Source organism: Molothrus ater, chromosome 2 (assembly GCF_012460135.2).
Source record: "Molothrus ater isolate BHLD 08-10-18 breed brown headed cowbird chromosome 2, BPBGC_Mater_1.1, whole genome shotgun sequence".
NCBI lineage: Eukaryota > Metazoa > Chordata > Aves > Passeriformes > Icteridae > Molothrus > Molothrus ater.
The window spans coordinates 50706985-50724511 of NC_050479.2; the positions used below are offsets into that span (position 1 = coordinate 50706985).

At 40.7% G+C, this 17527-nt stretch overlaps 1 protein-coding gene across 7 annotated transcripts in view; it reads left to right on the forward strand.

Annotated features, from left to right (window-relative positions):
- KLF12 (KLF transcription factor 12) overlaps window positions 1–17527 on the forward strand; it is a 234289-nt gene that overhangs the window by 155315 nt on the left and 61447 nt on the right. For 5 of the 7 annotated variants that reach the window (XR_008509169.1, XM_036379110.2, XM_036379126.2 and 2 more), the window contains exons 5-6: window positions 2778–2913; window positions 15226–15285. Coding sequence is in view for 6 of the 7 variants with exons in the window: in XM_036379110.2 (XP_036235003.1) it covers window positions 2778–2913; window positions 15226–15285 (196 nt within the window). In the remaining variant the exon portion in view is untranslated. The remainder of the gene's footprint in view (window positions 1–2777; window positions 2914–15225; window positions 15286–17527) is intronic. The other 2 variants (XM_036379134.2, XM_054518578.1) reach the window with 1 other exon arrangement.

A 17527-nucleotide genomic window follows, 5' to 3' on the forward strand; every position in this document is an offset into this window, starting at 1 on the left:
ACAGCTTCTAAGTCATGTTTGTCTGATGTAGGTTCACTGTCAACAGCCTTTGTTTTGATAAGCAAAAAGTGTTTGCCATCCATGAAGAAATAATAAGCAGTCCAAACATAGCCAGCATTACTGAGGCACCTAACCTGTACCTGTAGAAAGGTAATAGAAGAAGTACTGTGCCACTGTAAATGCACTTTAAATGTGGTTCCAGAAGGAGTTGTTCCATCAGCTTACTGAATGTATTTAACAGTATTTTCCTTATGAAATTCTGTAACATAAAAAGCACAGCTGAAAGTTAGTTTACAATCAGTGCTCTTTTACTCACAGGTGGTTTGCAGCTAAGACATAAATTAAAATTTAGGACCAGCTTTCCCTGGATTCATCACTCATTTGTGGAGTGCTTTCTTTTCAAGAGCCTAGCTATTCATCAGTCCTAATGTTATGGCTGCACAGCTCCTGAAGTATCTGCAGCCCTCCCATTTTTCATTGTAACTCAGTTCCTTTTGTAGAGTCAGTAAACACTGTACCATAAGAAAGATAGCATAATGGCAGATTTAACTATGACTTTTGGAGCTGCTCCCTAGCTGTGGGCCCACTGAACTGTTCATGGTCTCTAAAGGGAGCCTGTGATACCTATTGTCTAGATTTGTGGTTAGCCAGAGTTGAGTAGGAATAAATCCCTTCTCAAGAATCATGTTGCAGAAGAAAGTGTCCTGTCCCCTCTGCAATACAGGAGAGCATAAACTAACAAACTGCAACAGTTAGCTCTTTAAATAAATAACCATGAATTCCCCTATTTCACCAGAGCAGACAAAATAAACACATTTTTACTCAAATCTCTGCCTGTCTTTCCCCTTCCTATGCCTTCCTTGCAGATTCAGACCTCTCTCCAGTTTAACTCTCTTCCCCAGCTGCTTTGGGTGTCTCTCAGCACCTACTAATCCTGTGTGGTATTTATTGAGTAAGGAGAAATGTCTCTTTCTCCACATCTATGGCACAAACAAGCCCCAGTTCCTCTCAGCAGTCCCAAGTCACAGTTGTGCCCCGTGTTTCCCCTCTATACCCATCTCTTGGTTCCCTCCCCCTATCCTGCTGAATTCTGCTTTCTTGCCCTTTGAAGGACAGCAATCATCATAAGAGGGAAGGCAGGTCACCTGCCTTTCTGTTCTACTCTCCTTCCCTGTATGTTTTTGGCAGAAAAGCTAACTCTGGTGGCCATCTGCCTGGTGCACACCCAGCTGTTCTCACTCCTCCTCCTCCTCCACAGGACAGGGGAGAAGATAAAGTGCAAGAGCTCAAGGCTCAAAATAAAGGCAGGGAGATTACTTACCAATTACCTTTACAGGCAAATAGGACTCAGCACAGGGAAAGGTAATTTATTGCTAATTAAAAGTAGATTTGGATGGTGAGAACCACAGTCCCCAATCCCCTTTTCCAGGACTCCCCTCCTTGATTCCCAGCTCTTCTCCCCCGCCCCATCCCAGGGGGATGGGGACTGGGGGCTGTGTTTAGTCTATAATTGTTCCTCTCTGCTGCTCTTTCTCCTCACACAGTTCCCTTGCTCCACTGTTGGTTCCCTGTAGACAGTAGATCCCATCAGGGCAGTCTCCTCCAGGGACTGCCCCATTATGAAGAACCTTCTCCCCTCCATCTCCTTGCACATTGGTATCTGCAGAGCTGTTTCACATGATCCCAGAACTGTTAGTATTGGAAGTGACTTCTGGAGATCAACCAGTCCAACACCCCCAACAAGCCAGGGTCACCAGGAGCAGGTGACAGGAACACATCCAGGTGGGTTTTGAATGTCTCCAGGGAGGGAGGCTCCGCAATCTCCCTGTGTAGCCTGTTCTTGTGCGCTGCCACCCTCAGTGTAAAGTGATTCTCACACTTTTTTCCTGGCCAGTTTTTTTACCTTTTCTTAAACCTGTTTTCCCTGAGACACCCGCCTGTCTGCAGGGCTCAGCTATGCCCAGCACTGTGTCTGCCACGGGGCAGCCCTGGCTGCTCCTCATACAAGTTCCTGCAGCTGTTGCTGCCAGCACCTGGGCACTTACTCCACTGCCATGCAGTATGGATACTGTAAGCTGTGGACAGGTAAAACAATCCTGCAATTCCTGATCTTCAGATATTTGTAAGACCTGAAACTGGGTGACTTTTCAAAAAAATGTGTTCGCCCCACTGATACTGGTCACCTGAATGTTGGTTGCCTATGTGAGGTTACACCTAGTGTGGAGTGAAGGATCCTTCAGAGGCTGACAGTGGTGTTGAATTATGTCAGAAATCAGGACTGGGGTTTTAGATGCCTAAATTTTCATTGAGTGGAGTGACATGGGTTCCATCCTGATACTTCACAATGAACGTTCAGAATCAGAGATTGCTCCTGAAATTTTGCTGTCAAATGTACTCTTGAGTGTTCTGTGTTGTTCAAAGCAGATGTAACCCTTTCCCTTCTTCCCTTTCCCTTCGCTTTCTGAAGTCAGGCAGCATAAGTTGCATGAGAGTAAACTGGGATTTTGTTGGATGCAGTCTTAGAAGTGGTTTTAAGGTCCTGCTGAGTGCATTGGTGTAGCCTCTGTGAATTCACAGACCTGCATGCCCCTGGAAGTGCTCACATCCAGCTATGGCACCACTGGGTGGCTTTGCCCACCTATCAGCTGATTTGGGAAGCTCGACACAAGCGGTGCTCTCCAGCCGGAGCAGGCAGACGTGTTGTGCACCCTGATGTTGTTCTGGGACAAGATTAATTTCAGCACACTCATATTAATCCATTATATGTCTCTTTCCAGCACAAATGGACCCCCGAGGCCTATCTCCCAGACAAATTAAAAGTGACAGTGATGATGACGACCTGCCAAATGTGACCTTAGATAGCGTTAATGAAACTGGATCTACAGCGCTCTCCATAGCCAGAGCAGTACAAGAGTAAGTATCGCGTTCCCAGACAAGATGAGTGTTGCTGAGGCGTTCCCAGGCCGACAGAGGCACCGCTGCTGCAGGGCTGTCCTCCTGCCTGCAGGCAGCATACCTGCCAGCACCTTTCCCTGGAGCTTTATTCCCTTTTTTGGGAGAGATGACTGTACCTCTTGTCTCTCTCACCATCTTTTCCTTTCTTTCTCTCTGCCCTGATTATTGAGTTTCATATTGAAGTTGTTTCTTCTCCTTGATGTACTTGGAAAGCTTGCAGTGGGTTTATATCCTCTCCAAAGAGAGACCGGGTTAGATTACCACTCAAAAACCGTGTATTTTTTCCTTGACTGAAAGCAGCATCAAGAAGTTGATTCTAGTTGCTGTCAGATAGGAACTAGTAGCATTTCTCCTGAAGGACAGTGTCATTGAAGGAAATTACTGAGGGGCTTCGAACAATTTTCCACTGAGGTTATTTTTCTGTGTACTTTTGCTAACTGGGTGGACAAATATTTTCTTAATTTAGTACCTGCACTGCTTGTTTGAAAAGAAGGAAGCAGTTTATCATGAACATTTGTAATTCTGTAGATGCATGAGGTTGGTCAGTCACTGTAGCAGCTGGAAGGGAACCAACTGTGAGGTAAATAAGTATTAATATCCCAATTTTATAGGTGAGGAAAATGAGGTTATGCGTAAAGGTCACCCTGTTGGTCTGAAGCAGAGCTGGAAATAGAACTAGAGCCTCCAGGCACTGAAGCCTGTGCTAGACCCACAAAGCATGTTACTTTATCTGAGAAGTCCAAAATATGGGCATTCTGGGCATTATGAAGTAAAAATGGTTGTAATGAAGGCCATTAGACATTGCTATTGTATAAGTTATTATAGATGCATTTTAAATGTCTTAATATGGTATCTAAAAATGTTTTACTTTGTTTTCCTGGACATCAGCAGCTAAAAGAGCTAAGCCATGTTTGGGGAGGTACTGCCTTTGGGTTTTTTGGTTTTTTTTTTTGCCAGACATGTACTACCTCCTCTGTCAGCCAGGCACCATAACTGTGAATCTCAAACTGATATTCTCCTTAAGCAGAGAGAGAGGTGTTTGTGAGCAAGGCAAGACAAGGTGTTGGTTCTGTGATTAGCAGGCTCCCTTTCTAACAGTGATAAAGGAGGGGAGGGTTTCTTTGCCAGTGAGGCTATTGCTTGATAGACAGGTCCCATATGTATTTTCAATTTTCTAGTCACAACAGCAGGCCCTGAAGTGCTAAGTATTTTTTCTCAATTTATAGCACACATACTAAGCCAGAAAAATAAAACAATGCATCGTGATTTTGCAGTAAATGATTTTGCACTGTCTAATTACTGAACAAAGGAAGTATGGAGCACTAGCAGATAATTTTAATATATGACTGGCAGGCAGATACTGTTCTCCGTGATGGATATTGCTTGAACACTTAGAGAATTGGTCAAACCATGGGAAGCTTTTTTAGCTTTTGTACAATGCATTCCACAGTTTGTGAAGGTAAATATGTTGAGTATTACTTGACTGGCTCTGGAGCTTAAGAATCAAATTAAGAAATTTAATAATACAACATCAACTCATTCTTGTTACAGGTTTTATTTAAACAGTAATCTGTTAGTTTATTTCAAAAGCCCCATTAGGAAAATCTAATTTGACTGTGATCTGCAATTTGTCATCTTTACTTCATTCTCAGTCACGGACACCACACATACAGCTGCTGAGTTGAAAAGGAATGTTGGCACTTCATGCTAACTGCACTCAATCTATTTCTTACTTGGTCTGCAATATTGTGCTCTACAGGGCAGGCTCTATTTTGATTTTAGGCATTTAATATGTACCTTAATATTAGATGTTTAGCAAAAGAGTCCCCTGAAAAAGAAGCTCTCATTCTACATAGCCTTGTTGCAGAGAGGAAAGTGCCTCTGAAGCCTTCCAGAGGGAGATCCTGTGTGCTCAATTTCAGCATCTAAACTTAGCAGACAGGAATTTCCTCTGAGGACATGGAAAGGCACCTACTGTTCTGCTGAATAACCGGGCAGCGTAGGGACATGCATAGAAAGACTCTTCAGCAGTCAGTGAAGTGTAGGTCAAAGCTTAGTGCCTGAGGGAGGCAGGCTGGCCCTCGAGTCTGGATGACTGTCCCACAGAGTGCATTGTTTTCTAAGTGAGATTGTAAGCTCTTTCTGGTGAATAGTTGCCCGGAAAATAACTTCTTGCAGAGAGTGACTGGGAACTGCACCTCAGTACTTCCAAAGTGATGGGAGCCTCCTTTTCTTCAGTACCAATTGCTGTTGTACTGTCTTGTCTTGTTAAACAAAATACAAATTGGAGGTGCTTGCTTACTTGCTAGCAGGTGTGAGACAACAGCTGATATTTTCCTGCTTGTTTTTCAGACATGTTTTAAATTATTCTGCATAAGGATTATGAATATATATATATGTGTGTGTGTGTGTATATATTTGCCTACTGCCACCTATTCTCTAAGAGCAGGAAGGGAGTTCAGACTCTGGGGCTTTCAGAATCTGGTGGTAGGCATTTGCTTTGGGTTGATGCTCTAGAGCTCCTCACACAGCATGTGGGGCTGTGAAGGATTGCCTCAGTGCCTTGCCTTCCCTTGCCTCCTGCCTTTCCCTGTGTGCAGTCTGTGGGGCTCAGGACTGATCTTGCCTGTGTGGCTATCTGCATCCCAGCCAGTTACCTCATGCCCTTCATAGGGCTGGGTAGTGCTTGGCACGCTCAGGCAGCAATCCCTCTGCCCTGTTGGAGCTGTCTAATTCAGGGGCAGAGAGAGACTCCAGGCTGTGAGCTCCCGTTCCTCTCCATGGCCCAGGGGTGGTGCAGCAGCTGCCTGAGACACAGGTCAGCGCTGCGCATCCCTGGTGCCAGGTGAGGCCACGGCAGTCCCTGACTGGGGAGCTGCTGGGCCAGAAACTGGGAGTGGCAGCACTGTACTGAATGCTCCTGCATCTTCCCTTGCATCTCAGTCTGCCACCTTTTAACCACTGGGAAATCAGCTTGTCAGTTTTTGGGGAGTAACTGTTGTTTTAATACAGCCATTTTTAAGCTTGTTGCTTTGGAAATGGTGCTTACCTAGCTGGGTCACAGGGCGGTTTGGAATGCCTATTTGAAAGCTTTGTTTTTCATGTCCTCTTAAACTGGGTGGCATCCACCTATGTTGCTGCTTTGTTTTGGGTCCACTGTAGGCTTACAGGAACAAAATTCTTACGAATAAAAATTGTGACAATGAAACACTAAGAGCCACGTGTTTGGCATTAGTTCTTATTTGCACAAACAGAATGTAATTTGCTTGCATATTTGTAAAGTGACCAAGTATGACTATTTTTTCTCAGGAAAATTGCCTTCTTGCTGCAAGCTTTATGTTGGCTGAGCTTCCAGACTTCTTTCTCAGTAGTTCTTTTGGAATGAGTTCATAGTTCTCCTTCAGTTCAACAAACCCAATCAATAATGTAAAATTATAGATAAATAAAGTCATTATTTCAAGCAGGGTACTTCAGTGAAATTTCTTCCTGTTGTTATGTCTTACAAAATACGGACTAAGAATTGTTTATTAATCTCAGATAATACGCTCTGGCTGATAATAAATATTGCAACATTATGTAGATTTCAGTGGGCTTTGCATTGTAAGCAGCATTTCATCCTTTCTGTGGCGTGTTTTACAAACTCATTTTGACATGTAACATCTAACAAAGAGCAGATTTGCCTCTATATGCCTGACACCACTGATGCTTATTACACAGCAAGAATAGCATCATATATTCAGCACCAAGTTTCAGATACACTCCAGAAATCTTTATGAAGCCAAGGGAGGAGAAGGCATTAGTCAACCCCTTGAAGACCAGTAAAACTTTTTAGGGTCCCTCACAGAGGCAGCATGCTATTCCCTCAGCCTGGCAGCCTTTCCATCCCTAGGCAGAACTGATGCAGGATGGCCTCAGGAGCCATCTTCATGGCACTTACTAATGCAAACCCTGAAGAGAGCATTCATCTCCTTATTTCCTGCACACTTGTGTGATAAAATATATTATTTTACAGCATTAAGCTTTCCCTCCCTGAATATGCATAATTTAAGATCTCCTACTTGCAGAAGCAGGAGAGGCAGAGGGTGATTTTTAGCATGAACTTTTGACCAGTATGTTGGTAAAAATCCAAAGGTGCAGAAATTGCTCTTTCTCTCTAGACTTCTTTTCTCCTTAGGTGTTGTAAGTGGAGGAAACTCCTTTGATGGAACCATTTTTTCTTTTAAATGTCAAGGAAAAGAGGAACTGTGCATATAAACTGATGATGCTTCAGATAGCGTATTGTTTTTCTGGAGTAAGAGAGAGACAGAAATTTCAGAGAGAAAATCCTGTCTACTTGTAGTTATAGCTGCAGTTAATTCACAGAGATGGGATTTGTCATTTGTATGTGACTGCTCTGACTTTTAACATGAATTCCTCTTTAGGCTGAGCTGGGTGCCTCGGAGTGCTTGTATGAAAATGAGATGAGGGACTCTACCCCTGTTCTCTTTGGCTACTTTATGTGATTGATACATTGGTGTTAATGTGATCATCTTACTTTATTTTTAACTTCTCTGGCATCTATTACTGCAGTACAGTAAGAGTTAGTTTTGAATACTGCAAAGCAGTATTTGCAGAAGCAAAAAGGAGACTCCACAACAGACAGACAGCATAGCCACCATACCAATGTACTCTCTTAAATTAGTACATACTTTTCAAATCTGATTTATTTTTCCTAAATCTCTTTTTTTCTCCCTTCTCTTCTTCTTTGTAAATCAACTTCTGTGGTTTATTTTTACCTCTTTAGAACTTTGTATCTTTATTGCCATCAGTTGTTCATTTTCTACTCTTTGTTTTAGTTTGTGTTCCTGCTTCGGTTGCAATCATTACTACTGTTGAGCTATTCATTATAGGGAACTTTCACCTCATTTTTTCCTTCCACTTACAGACAAAATACTTTTTCCTGAGTCTCCAAAAAACATAAACGAGAGTGTTTCAGTAGTGTTTGTGTGAACTTTGCTTCCCTCTTCTCTGGTACATCTGCCCGTGCTCATTTTAAAACTGGCACACAACTGCGTGGTGATTTTACATATGGAGAATTGGCTAGTGCTCATCCAGAATTCCTCAATAAAGGATTTTTTTTTTTCCACTGGAGAACACTAATTGGTTTGAAGTGAAGTTGTGGGAATATATGAATTTCAATTTTACTTGTCTCATGAAGAGTACCCAAGTGTGGGATGCATTTTTCCATTGCAGCAAGACTTTAGAGCAGAAGGTTACATAGTTGCTGGAATTGCAGGGAGATTGGACCACACACTCAGAAAGAACTGTCTATGGGCCTCTGACGTCCCCACAGGCTGTAACATGGTGAGACTTCTCCTTGGCCTCCTCCAGAGTTGTTCTACAAACTGAACTGACTTGCTACAAGTATTGAGAGCCATTTGTGCAGATACGTAAGCGAAAGACAGTAGTGACATAGAGCCCTGCAAGGCATCTGTTATGGTTGGTGCCCCCGCTGTGTCATTATTTCAGGGATGTTTCTGTTCTAGTTTTGTTTTATTTTTTTGTCAGCAGTCTCAAGTAAGTATCCTGTGGCAGAAAAGAAGAGGTTTCTGCAGTGAAAACTGTTGCTGGGTTGGACGCTGGCTACTGAGCCAAGGGCACTGCTGAGCTGGCAGTGGGCTGTGTCTCAGCTATCTTAGGCACCCTCTGGTAGTGCTGGGCTGTCCAATTTGGACATTACCTTGCAGCAAAGTTCCTCTCTCACAATGCAAAATATCTAAAAGTTAGGCTCAAGTATTTTGGATTTCTTTAGTGGAGAGATACTTCTGGGTCTAATCATGTTATCAGTTATGCTCATCTACCTTTCAGAAGGTATCTGTCTTCCCCAGCAGCTGTAAAGAAACCTGGACAAATGGTTTAGAGAGTGATAAAACTTTACATTGCTGAAGTTATTTATGAGGAAACCCCTTCTATGTTATTTTCTAAGGCTGTGCTGGAAGTTTGTGGCTTGAGAAGAAGCTGAACTTAGTACATCTAAATTTGACTTGCCCCAACTACTACAGGTGTGATTTCTCCTACCCACATGCCTTCCCTACATGCAGTTCAGACAGCTTGTTGAAGAAGTACTGACTTCTTCTACAGTGGGTTTATATGACCTTTTATAAAGCTATTCCTACCAAAATCTGAATACTCAGAAACATCTGTTCGTTTATAAAAATGAATTGGCCTGAAGCCCTTATTAAGGACTTCAAGAGCTTGAAAGACCTATATACCTTTGGGAATTGCTCTTTAGGCACTAAGTATGAACCTGGGGTTTCAATAATCCAATAAACCCATATTGTTCTAAAAAGGTTCCTTTTTTAAAATATGTGATGTTTGACAAAAGGGCAGTAAAATCAAAGGATACCATCTTGTGCATGCACTAGGATTTTTTGGTATGAAAATTTTCTATTATATGTCCCAAGGCCTTTTGCCAGAATAATAGGATTCCCCATCAGCCAAAGATCATTGGAAACAATGGCCAGGTGAATGGCAACTGTAAATCAAAACCAGCTTCTACAGAGAAATTAACATCACTTCCTGCTTTGAAAGGGCTGTGTTGCTTAAATGGAAGTGTATCAGGAGATTGGGGTATTGTCAGTTGTTCCCTGAAGAAAGCTAATTTGAAAATAACAGTGCTTTTACCTTGATCTACATAAAATCATAACTTCCTGTCTCCTCTGTCAAAATAAGTTTCCGTGACTGTTGAGTGGGTCATTCCAGAGCTTTTACCATACCATTGCTAGGAGTAATTTTTTCCTTTTGAGAAAAATATTTAAATTAATTACATAATAAGCTTGAAGAACTAAGGAATCCTGGTTCTCTTAAAGTCCAAAATCTCATTTCTGTTTGCCATGAACTTTGTTTGGTCTAATGATTAGTCCTGAAACTAACAGAAGTCTGGATGCTAAAGAAAAGAAAAGTAACTCAACACTTCGGCTATTTGGGGCACCATTATCTTGCAGTGAAAGAGTTACACGTATTGGTTCATTGATACCTTCTGTATGTCTTTTTCACTTCCTTTATCTGTCACAAAGAAATTTTCAAAGATCTTGTTTCCCAGCTTCAGTTTAGTGTCTATATTTAATTCACATATAAATGTCTTCTTAGCATAAGTTAAATTTGTTAATTAATTTAAATTTCAGTCTAAGAAGTGCCAGTCATTTTAAGGTAGTTGTCAAACTTTGCCATTACTGGAATTTTACATTTCTAAACATGTTTACACAAACATGCTCTGGAATAAAATGCCATGAAACAATAGCGTGTGATTATCATTCATAAAGCATTTTTGTCTTTGGAGTGCTTTGCAAACATTAACTAATTAAATTGTACAGGTCCCCTGTGTGTTTAAATATTATAATTATCCACAGGTTAGTGACTTGCTCAAGGCCATGCAGCCAAGGAGAGAATGAGTTGGGATCAGGTACATCTGCCTCTTGCTCCCGTGCTTAATCCACTAAAATGTGTTGCTCCAGAGTGAAGCTCAAGTCATTAGTTGCTAGATATGTGAAATGCATTTTACAGATAGTGAGGCAGGCATTCTGTAATTGCTTGAAGAGCATGACTCCAAAGAATGAATTATAAATAACATTATGAGTTACTACGACCCAGTTAGCAGTTTGTACACCTGTTTGGCATCTCTTTCCCCAGTGATTCGTTATTCAGCTTTTTATGTTTTGTCTTTCTAAATCAGCACAGAAAGCAGGGACAGAGCTGTGTGCCTGAAGAAATTTAGAGCTATAACAAATACTCAGAGGTGTGGATTGGATAGCAGAACACTGCCAGGAAAAGCCACAATAAAACTTCCTCAGCGAACTGCTACTTTGACTTACTGATAAGAAAAAGAAAGAGCATTGTCCTCTGTTGTCACTTGAGCCAAAATTACTTCTTGTTTCATTATCTAGATTAGATAAGTTTTTATCTTTCCTTTTCCATAAGGCAGTTCCTGTGATTTTGACAGACCTACATGCGGCACAATTAAATCTTAATAGCAGTGCTTACACTGATTTATGGAAATATTGTCCTGAGTGTTCAGGTCAATGCATGCAAAACCTACACAAAAGTTGTGTAGGTCACGGGTATGTAAACTGCATGTAAAAGGAGGGAACTATTAAGAGGGGAACACTGTTGGCAAGGCATAATTGAATGAGCATGTAAATACAGGAATAAAAAAAATTAACCTACTTTTTTTTTGTCCTGCCATTTTCCTTTCTCCTGCATAATGGGAAAAGATTGTGGTAGGTTTCCCCATCTATTAGTTAAATCCTCTTTGACTAGTAGTGATTTCACCACAACCTCATTTCTCACAGCAAGTTCTTTTTATGCTGGAGATAAAAGAGGAGGGAATGGAAGCTCTTGGATGATGGATATGAAGAGAGGGTTTTTTTTGTGTTGAGCCTGTGTGCCAAGGAGGTGCCACTGTCCATGTGTATGTGACTTAGAACATGAGCATTACTATTCTGAATACATCACAGAAAGGATACTTGGACCTCACAGCCGCCACACATATGAAATTACTCTAGTCAAAATAAAGGAATTGAAGGCTAAAACAAGGAGTAAAGCAGCACACAATGGCTGATATTATAGTATCTAATCCTGGAGTAATCACAGTCACAGGTTTCAGAGTCAAACTCTGCACCTCCATCATTAGAGCAGTGACCAAAATGTGTCAAGCATGAGGTTCTGGGTCATATTTTTCTTTTTATCCTTGCGAAATATGCTGAGTTGCCAGAGGATAAAGCAGTGCAAGGAAATATGAAAGCTGAGGCAGGCAGAAAATAAGGAAGAGACCAGGGTGGATCAGAGGAGGCAGCAACTGCCAGAGCTCTCTTGTCTAGCCTGTGTTGCTAGCTCAGGGGGGCATGGAGCAGGCTGGCAGGCACTGGGGCCAGAGGCTGCCCTAGAAAGTGCTCACCTTAAGGCCTGTGGACAGGATCTGCTGCTGGCTGAAAAGCCCAGCACTGCAAACAGAGCCTGAAAAATAAATTAACCTGGAAATCACCAGAAGCTGACATCAGGCTGTAAAAGAAATACTTGGTTTATGTACTCATTAAAAGTCAGCAGTCCCAGTCTTGTCAAAATATGTACCTCAATTATTTGAATGAAAAGTACAATATTTAGCATAGTGCTGGGATAATGCATGATAAATCAGGGACACACAGTGCTGTCAGATAGACATAGAAGTCACCATGGTTTTTCTCTTAAGAACTGATGAGCACTGCTGTTTCTATAATCAGTTGCTTGTCAGGGCCAAAGAGTCAAACCATTGATAAATAAGTTCACAGGAGGAACTATAATAATGACCAAAATCTCAGTCATAAAAGTTTCAAAAGCACAATAATAGAGTAATGTTGTATAATAAATTGTTTGCTGAAAATTATTTACCAAGCTGAACAGGTTGATTCCTTTTGCACTCCATTTTTCCACTTCAGAACTGCTCGTCTGTCTGTATCACCACATGATTTCTGAGATCTTTTGCCATTCCTATAGGCAGAATAACAGAAGGTGCTTCTCCTTTTGCTTGAGAGGAACTACAAGTACATGCAATTCTGTAACAGGTACATCCTTGCCAATATATTGCATCACATAGAGGTTCAACTATCCCCAAATGCTTGCAACACACATGAAGCACTGCAGGTACCCAGGACCAAGATGAGCCACAGCAGCACAGGCACTTGAGACAAGATGCAGATTTTTCTGCTTTGGGGAAGGTCTGATGGAGGTGTTGTGAGCTTCTGAAATAGGTGATTGGCTCCATTACTGTGGCAGAGCACCTGCACAAGGCAGGCATTAACACTCCCACAGTATAGTCAACAAAGAGTTAAAGGCTTTGAAGTTCAATGGGCAGAGCAATCAGCTTCCTAGAGATGTCTCCGCTTACATCCTGGGTGGGTACTTGGCTGTGAGTTGTTTCTGCTCTCTTTGGAGCTTGGGCTTCTGAACTGTAATAGTTCATTAAAGTAGTTTGGAAAAAAAAAAAAAAAAGAGCAGCTCACATTCCCAACTTTCCAGTGTGGAAATAAAGAGATCAAGTTCTGAGCTTACCTATTTTTGCCTGCTGTAACACCCAGAGTGTGCTGTCCTCTTCCCATTGACCATCTCTCTGTGTGAAACTGTGACAGCCAGCAGTGGTGCAGCCACCCACCTCTGGCATAAAAGCCTGGTGTTAGAGCACTAACTCAGGAAGCCAAATATCTACATTTGTGTGCAAAAGATACTCAGGAGTGGTCCTTTTCCTCTTCTTTATTCTACACTTGCATTTTGGATTGGGAAGTGACTGTTACAGATCCTTTTTATGCTGATAACATGGTCTGAGATGTGTTTTAGCCATTTTCATAGCACAGATAAGCTTCAAGTTCCAGAGGCAAGGACTAGGTATTTCTCTCCATAGTTTCTGGATTGGAGAAGAGGCAGGGTGGGAGGCCACAGCCGTTTGCTTCTCACACCAAACAGAAAGGAGCACAATAACTTTAAGGTGTCAGTGAGGTTGTTGGATGATACCTGAGTGTCTTTTGCTTCAGTGCCTGGATACTGTAGGTTCTAAACAGGGTTTTAGTTGCCTGCTAAATTTCCCACTGTCAAAAATTCAGCATGCAAATACTTAACCTCAGCAACTGTATTTTGGTCTGCCCTGTTGCTTAGTTGTTAAAAAGGGAACTTTATGAAAAGGAGTGTCCAAAATTTAGTGTTATGACTTCCAGGTAATAAATTGATGTTTATGTCACCTTTGCAAATAAATGATTTTCCAATGAGGCACAGAGATGATTGCAAATTAATTGACATGGAAGAGAACCACTGGTCTTAATGGTTTCCAGTAACCATTTTTCCAGTGCATGTTGCTTTCATTTGAGGGCTGATTGGGCAGGGGAGATTTTGTCACAGTGCTCTTTGATTAGGTACTGACACAGCTGTAAAATAAAATTTGTACCTATTTGATACAGTGAGACAGTAGGTGATACATATTTCTGAGAAGGAAAAGACTCTACATGGAGTGTGGGAAAAAACCAAAAGTGTTAGGCAGTGATAGAGCTAATAACTTACACTTCAAAAATTCTGTACATCATTTTGTCATCTGCATACCATATTTGTGTCATTATCAGAAATTTAGCATCTAACAAATGGCAAAAACAGTAAAGAAAGCCATTATTTACTGTAGACTTGAAGCAGGGAAGTGTGACAGGTTCAAAACATTCAGTGCAAAATTTTGAGAGAAAATGGATTGTTAGTAGGTTTCCAAGGGCCAGTGTAAAATGCAATTATATAAATGAAGCAAAGTTTTTCTGAAAATTTCCTTTTCACTTTCATCAGTTCCTATGCCAACCTGGATATTTTAATTGAGCATTATAAAAGATTCAAAACATATTCAGTACAAATACATTCAACTGCTAGTGTGCTAGAGCTTTTTATTATTCATATTGTTATTCTAATATTTTTTGCTAGTTTCTTGGGCATTGGCCTCAGACTGCTTTCACAGTACATTTGAGGTTTGAATCACAAATAGAAGGACCAAAGGGGCTTATTCATGTTCTTGGCTTTCTGCAGGTTTTTCTTTTTTTTTTCCCCCTAACTTGGTGGAACTTTTTCCGAAAGCCATCTGTATGGAGCTTCTTATTTGAGCACCTGCAGTAGATCAGAATTTGTCAGTGAAAAGGAACATTTCACGTAATCCAAATCTCAACCAGCACAGGAGTTTGTACAGCTATGGCACTGTATATTGGTGTTGTTCATTATTCAAAATGGTATTTTAGAAGATGGTATATTTTCCCCGGAGTCCCAGTTCTAAGTAAAAATGTTAAAGCCTAAGTTTTTTGGTTTTGTGTGGAAATAATATTACTGATGCAGCAGAATTCTGGGAGCAGACATTCACTGCAGCCATTTCATGCAATGTCTGCCTGCTGTAGATTCTCATTAGAGTTTACCTCTTTGTTGCTGATGATTTTTTTAATAAAAAAAATGATAGATCATGATCCAGAATTACCACTGAGTGACATGTGGGTCCTTAAGCTTTGACTTTGCTGCCATGAAAATCAATCACAGAGCTCCTAATTAATTACTTATCATTAGATGGGGCATCTGCAGAGCAAATTCAGTTTGAGGAGAGTTTTGAGTGAATGGGAAAATCCTAAAGTGTCTTCCACACTGAGGCTATGTGCCTTACTTAACTTTGCAGTAAGTGTTCCTCAAGCTTGTCTAAGTCCCCTTCGATTATTTGGGGTAACTTAAAATTCCTAATTGTCTGTGTTCAATTTCCAGAGAGAGCATGTGGGGCTGTGCCAGGTCAGCTGTTAACCCTTTTCGTTTTTTCAACTCCAGGTATGAAGCATTTTATTGTGTATTATATAATATTCTGTTTTATTGATGAAGTCTAGTAGCAGTGCTTTTCAGGTTTCTTTCCCTCTTTATGTCATGACTGGGGGGTATGTGGGGCTAGGCAAGATCTGAAGTTGAGTTTTGCAATTGCTTTTTTTATCTTGGGGCTCAGAGGGTGGTGGGAAAGCTGCAATTTTTTTATTTTTTTTTTTTTAATAAATCACGGTGTTTAAAATATAAGAATAGAAAATACCTTTTCTGATGTTTAATAATATAGTTTAAAGTGTTCAAAGTAGTCTACTGAATTTGAGTAACAAAGTTGATGTGCATCAATGTAGCTCATGTTATAGTGGATCATCGCCAGTTACTGTGAAGCAAAGCTGCAAAATGTAGGAAGAGCTCTTTGCAAACATCTTCTTCATTTTATTTCAAGGAGGGCACAATTTTAAAACCTTCCTGTGTTATGTTCCTAGTAGATGGATGGCACAGGGCTTACATGCCAGTCAGTGGCAGGGGGTGATTGGGAGGCTTCAGCAAGTGCTGTGATACCATAAAGGCCCTTGGGTTCACCCCACTTGCCCAGGTAGAAATGATGTCAAAGGACAGAAGGATGTACCAAAGCTGGTAGGGTTCCTGTTTTTGTGGGATTCATGGATATTGCTTTAGTGGGTTTTAAAGCAGTATGCAGTGAAATGTCCACTCTCAGTGTGCTTGCTTGCCTGCTTGTCCTCCTCCCTGCTTTTGTTTGTTTTGTGCGCCCCTCTGAATGTTCTTTGGAGTTGTGTTTATTATGGGGCAAGTGTAAACCCATCAGCTTGCTGCTCTGTCTGCTCTTAGTGACCTGTGTTCCGTCTGTCTGTGGAGTACAGAAGAAAAAACAACTTCACACATTCAATATAAACAAGTATGTTCCAGAATAAATCAAATTCTTCACATTTATAAGTACAGCTAAGCTTCATAATAAAATTAGGAAGAAAGCATGTTTAAGAGCAATTACACTTTCAAATTGCTAATGAGTAGTCAAATACAGAAGTCATTCCTCAAGACTACTCCTATCTCCAATTTGCAGTTAATTGTACTACAACTGGTATATTTATATTAAAAATTTGCAGGATCTTATTACTTGAACATTTTCAAAGTAGCAGCAAGAGCAATTTCTCTGTTAGAGCTAATAAAAATCTTTTAAGGTTTCCTTTACTATGAAATTGAAACGATACATTTATTTTTAAAAATCCCTAGAATGTTCTTTGATCTGATTGTATTATCAGTGCAATGTCAGGAATTATTCTGACGAGCCTACTAGTCTCTCAAAATGTTGTGTTTCTAAAACATATGCATAATTCAGATACAGTTTTTAATGCAGCCTTCTTTAGTTGGCATTAAATTAACTATATAACATTTTGCATGTTGGCATCTATTCTGCAAGAAGCATTTTCAAGAAGGACACTTATGTTGTTAATTTTTTGGTCTTTGTTGATGTTGTCAGTATTTTGCTTTAAAAATCCCTCATGAATTTGCTTGGTATTTACATACCGTAGTAATGAATATGAGATCCTACTCATGAGGCCCTCTGAAAAACATGCATGGTTAGATGTAGAGGAAGATGGCTAAGTCATCTCATGCAGCAGTTCTAAACTGCTGAAAGTTGGTATGCTCTGGCTGGAGCGAGATGAGACCGAAAGGTAACATTTGGCAAGACATATAGGTTCTAATGAAAGCAGAAATTTGGAAAAGAGCTGGGGGGGGGGGGGTTTACGTGTTTTTAAAATAAAGAACCTAATTGATCAAGAAGACACATCTGTCAAACCTCATTTGGTAGACCTGTAGATTGAAAGGTGGAAGTAAGATCAATTAGATTAACATCAAAGTCGGTGCATTATTTGAAAATATGAATGCTTATGGTGCACTTGAAACTGCTGACAGTGCTAGGAGTCTTCCCCACAGCTGGTCCCTCTTCTTGGGGTATGGCACTGCTGGAGTTTGGGAACAGTAAATGCTTGTCAGAAGTGAATTCTGCTGCAGTTAAATGCAGCTACATATGTGGATATATTTCATTTGAATTAAATTTCATGCCTACCCAGTTTTGGGTATTTTTCAACTTGGTATTACTAAACTTATCTTTTTCCACTAAATTGCAAGAAGGTTATCCTTTCATAAAATTACACCAAGAAATTTGGTATTCCAGTTAGGAAAGTACAGAATTTGATACTTCAATTTCTTTGTGATGACGGAGGAACAGAATCAC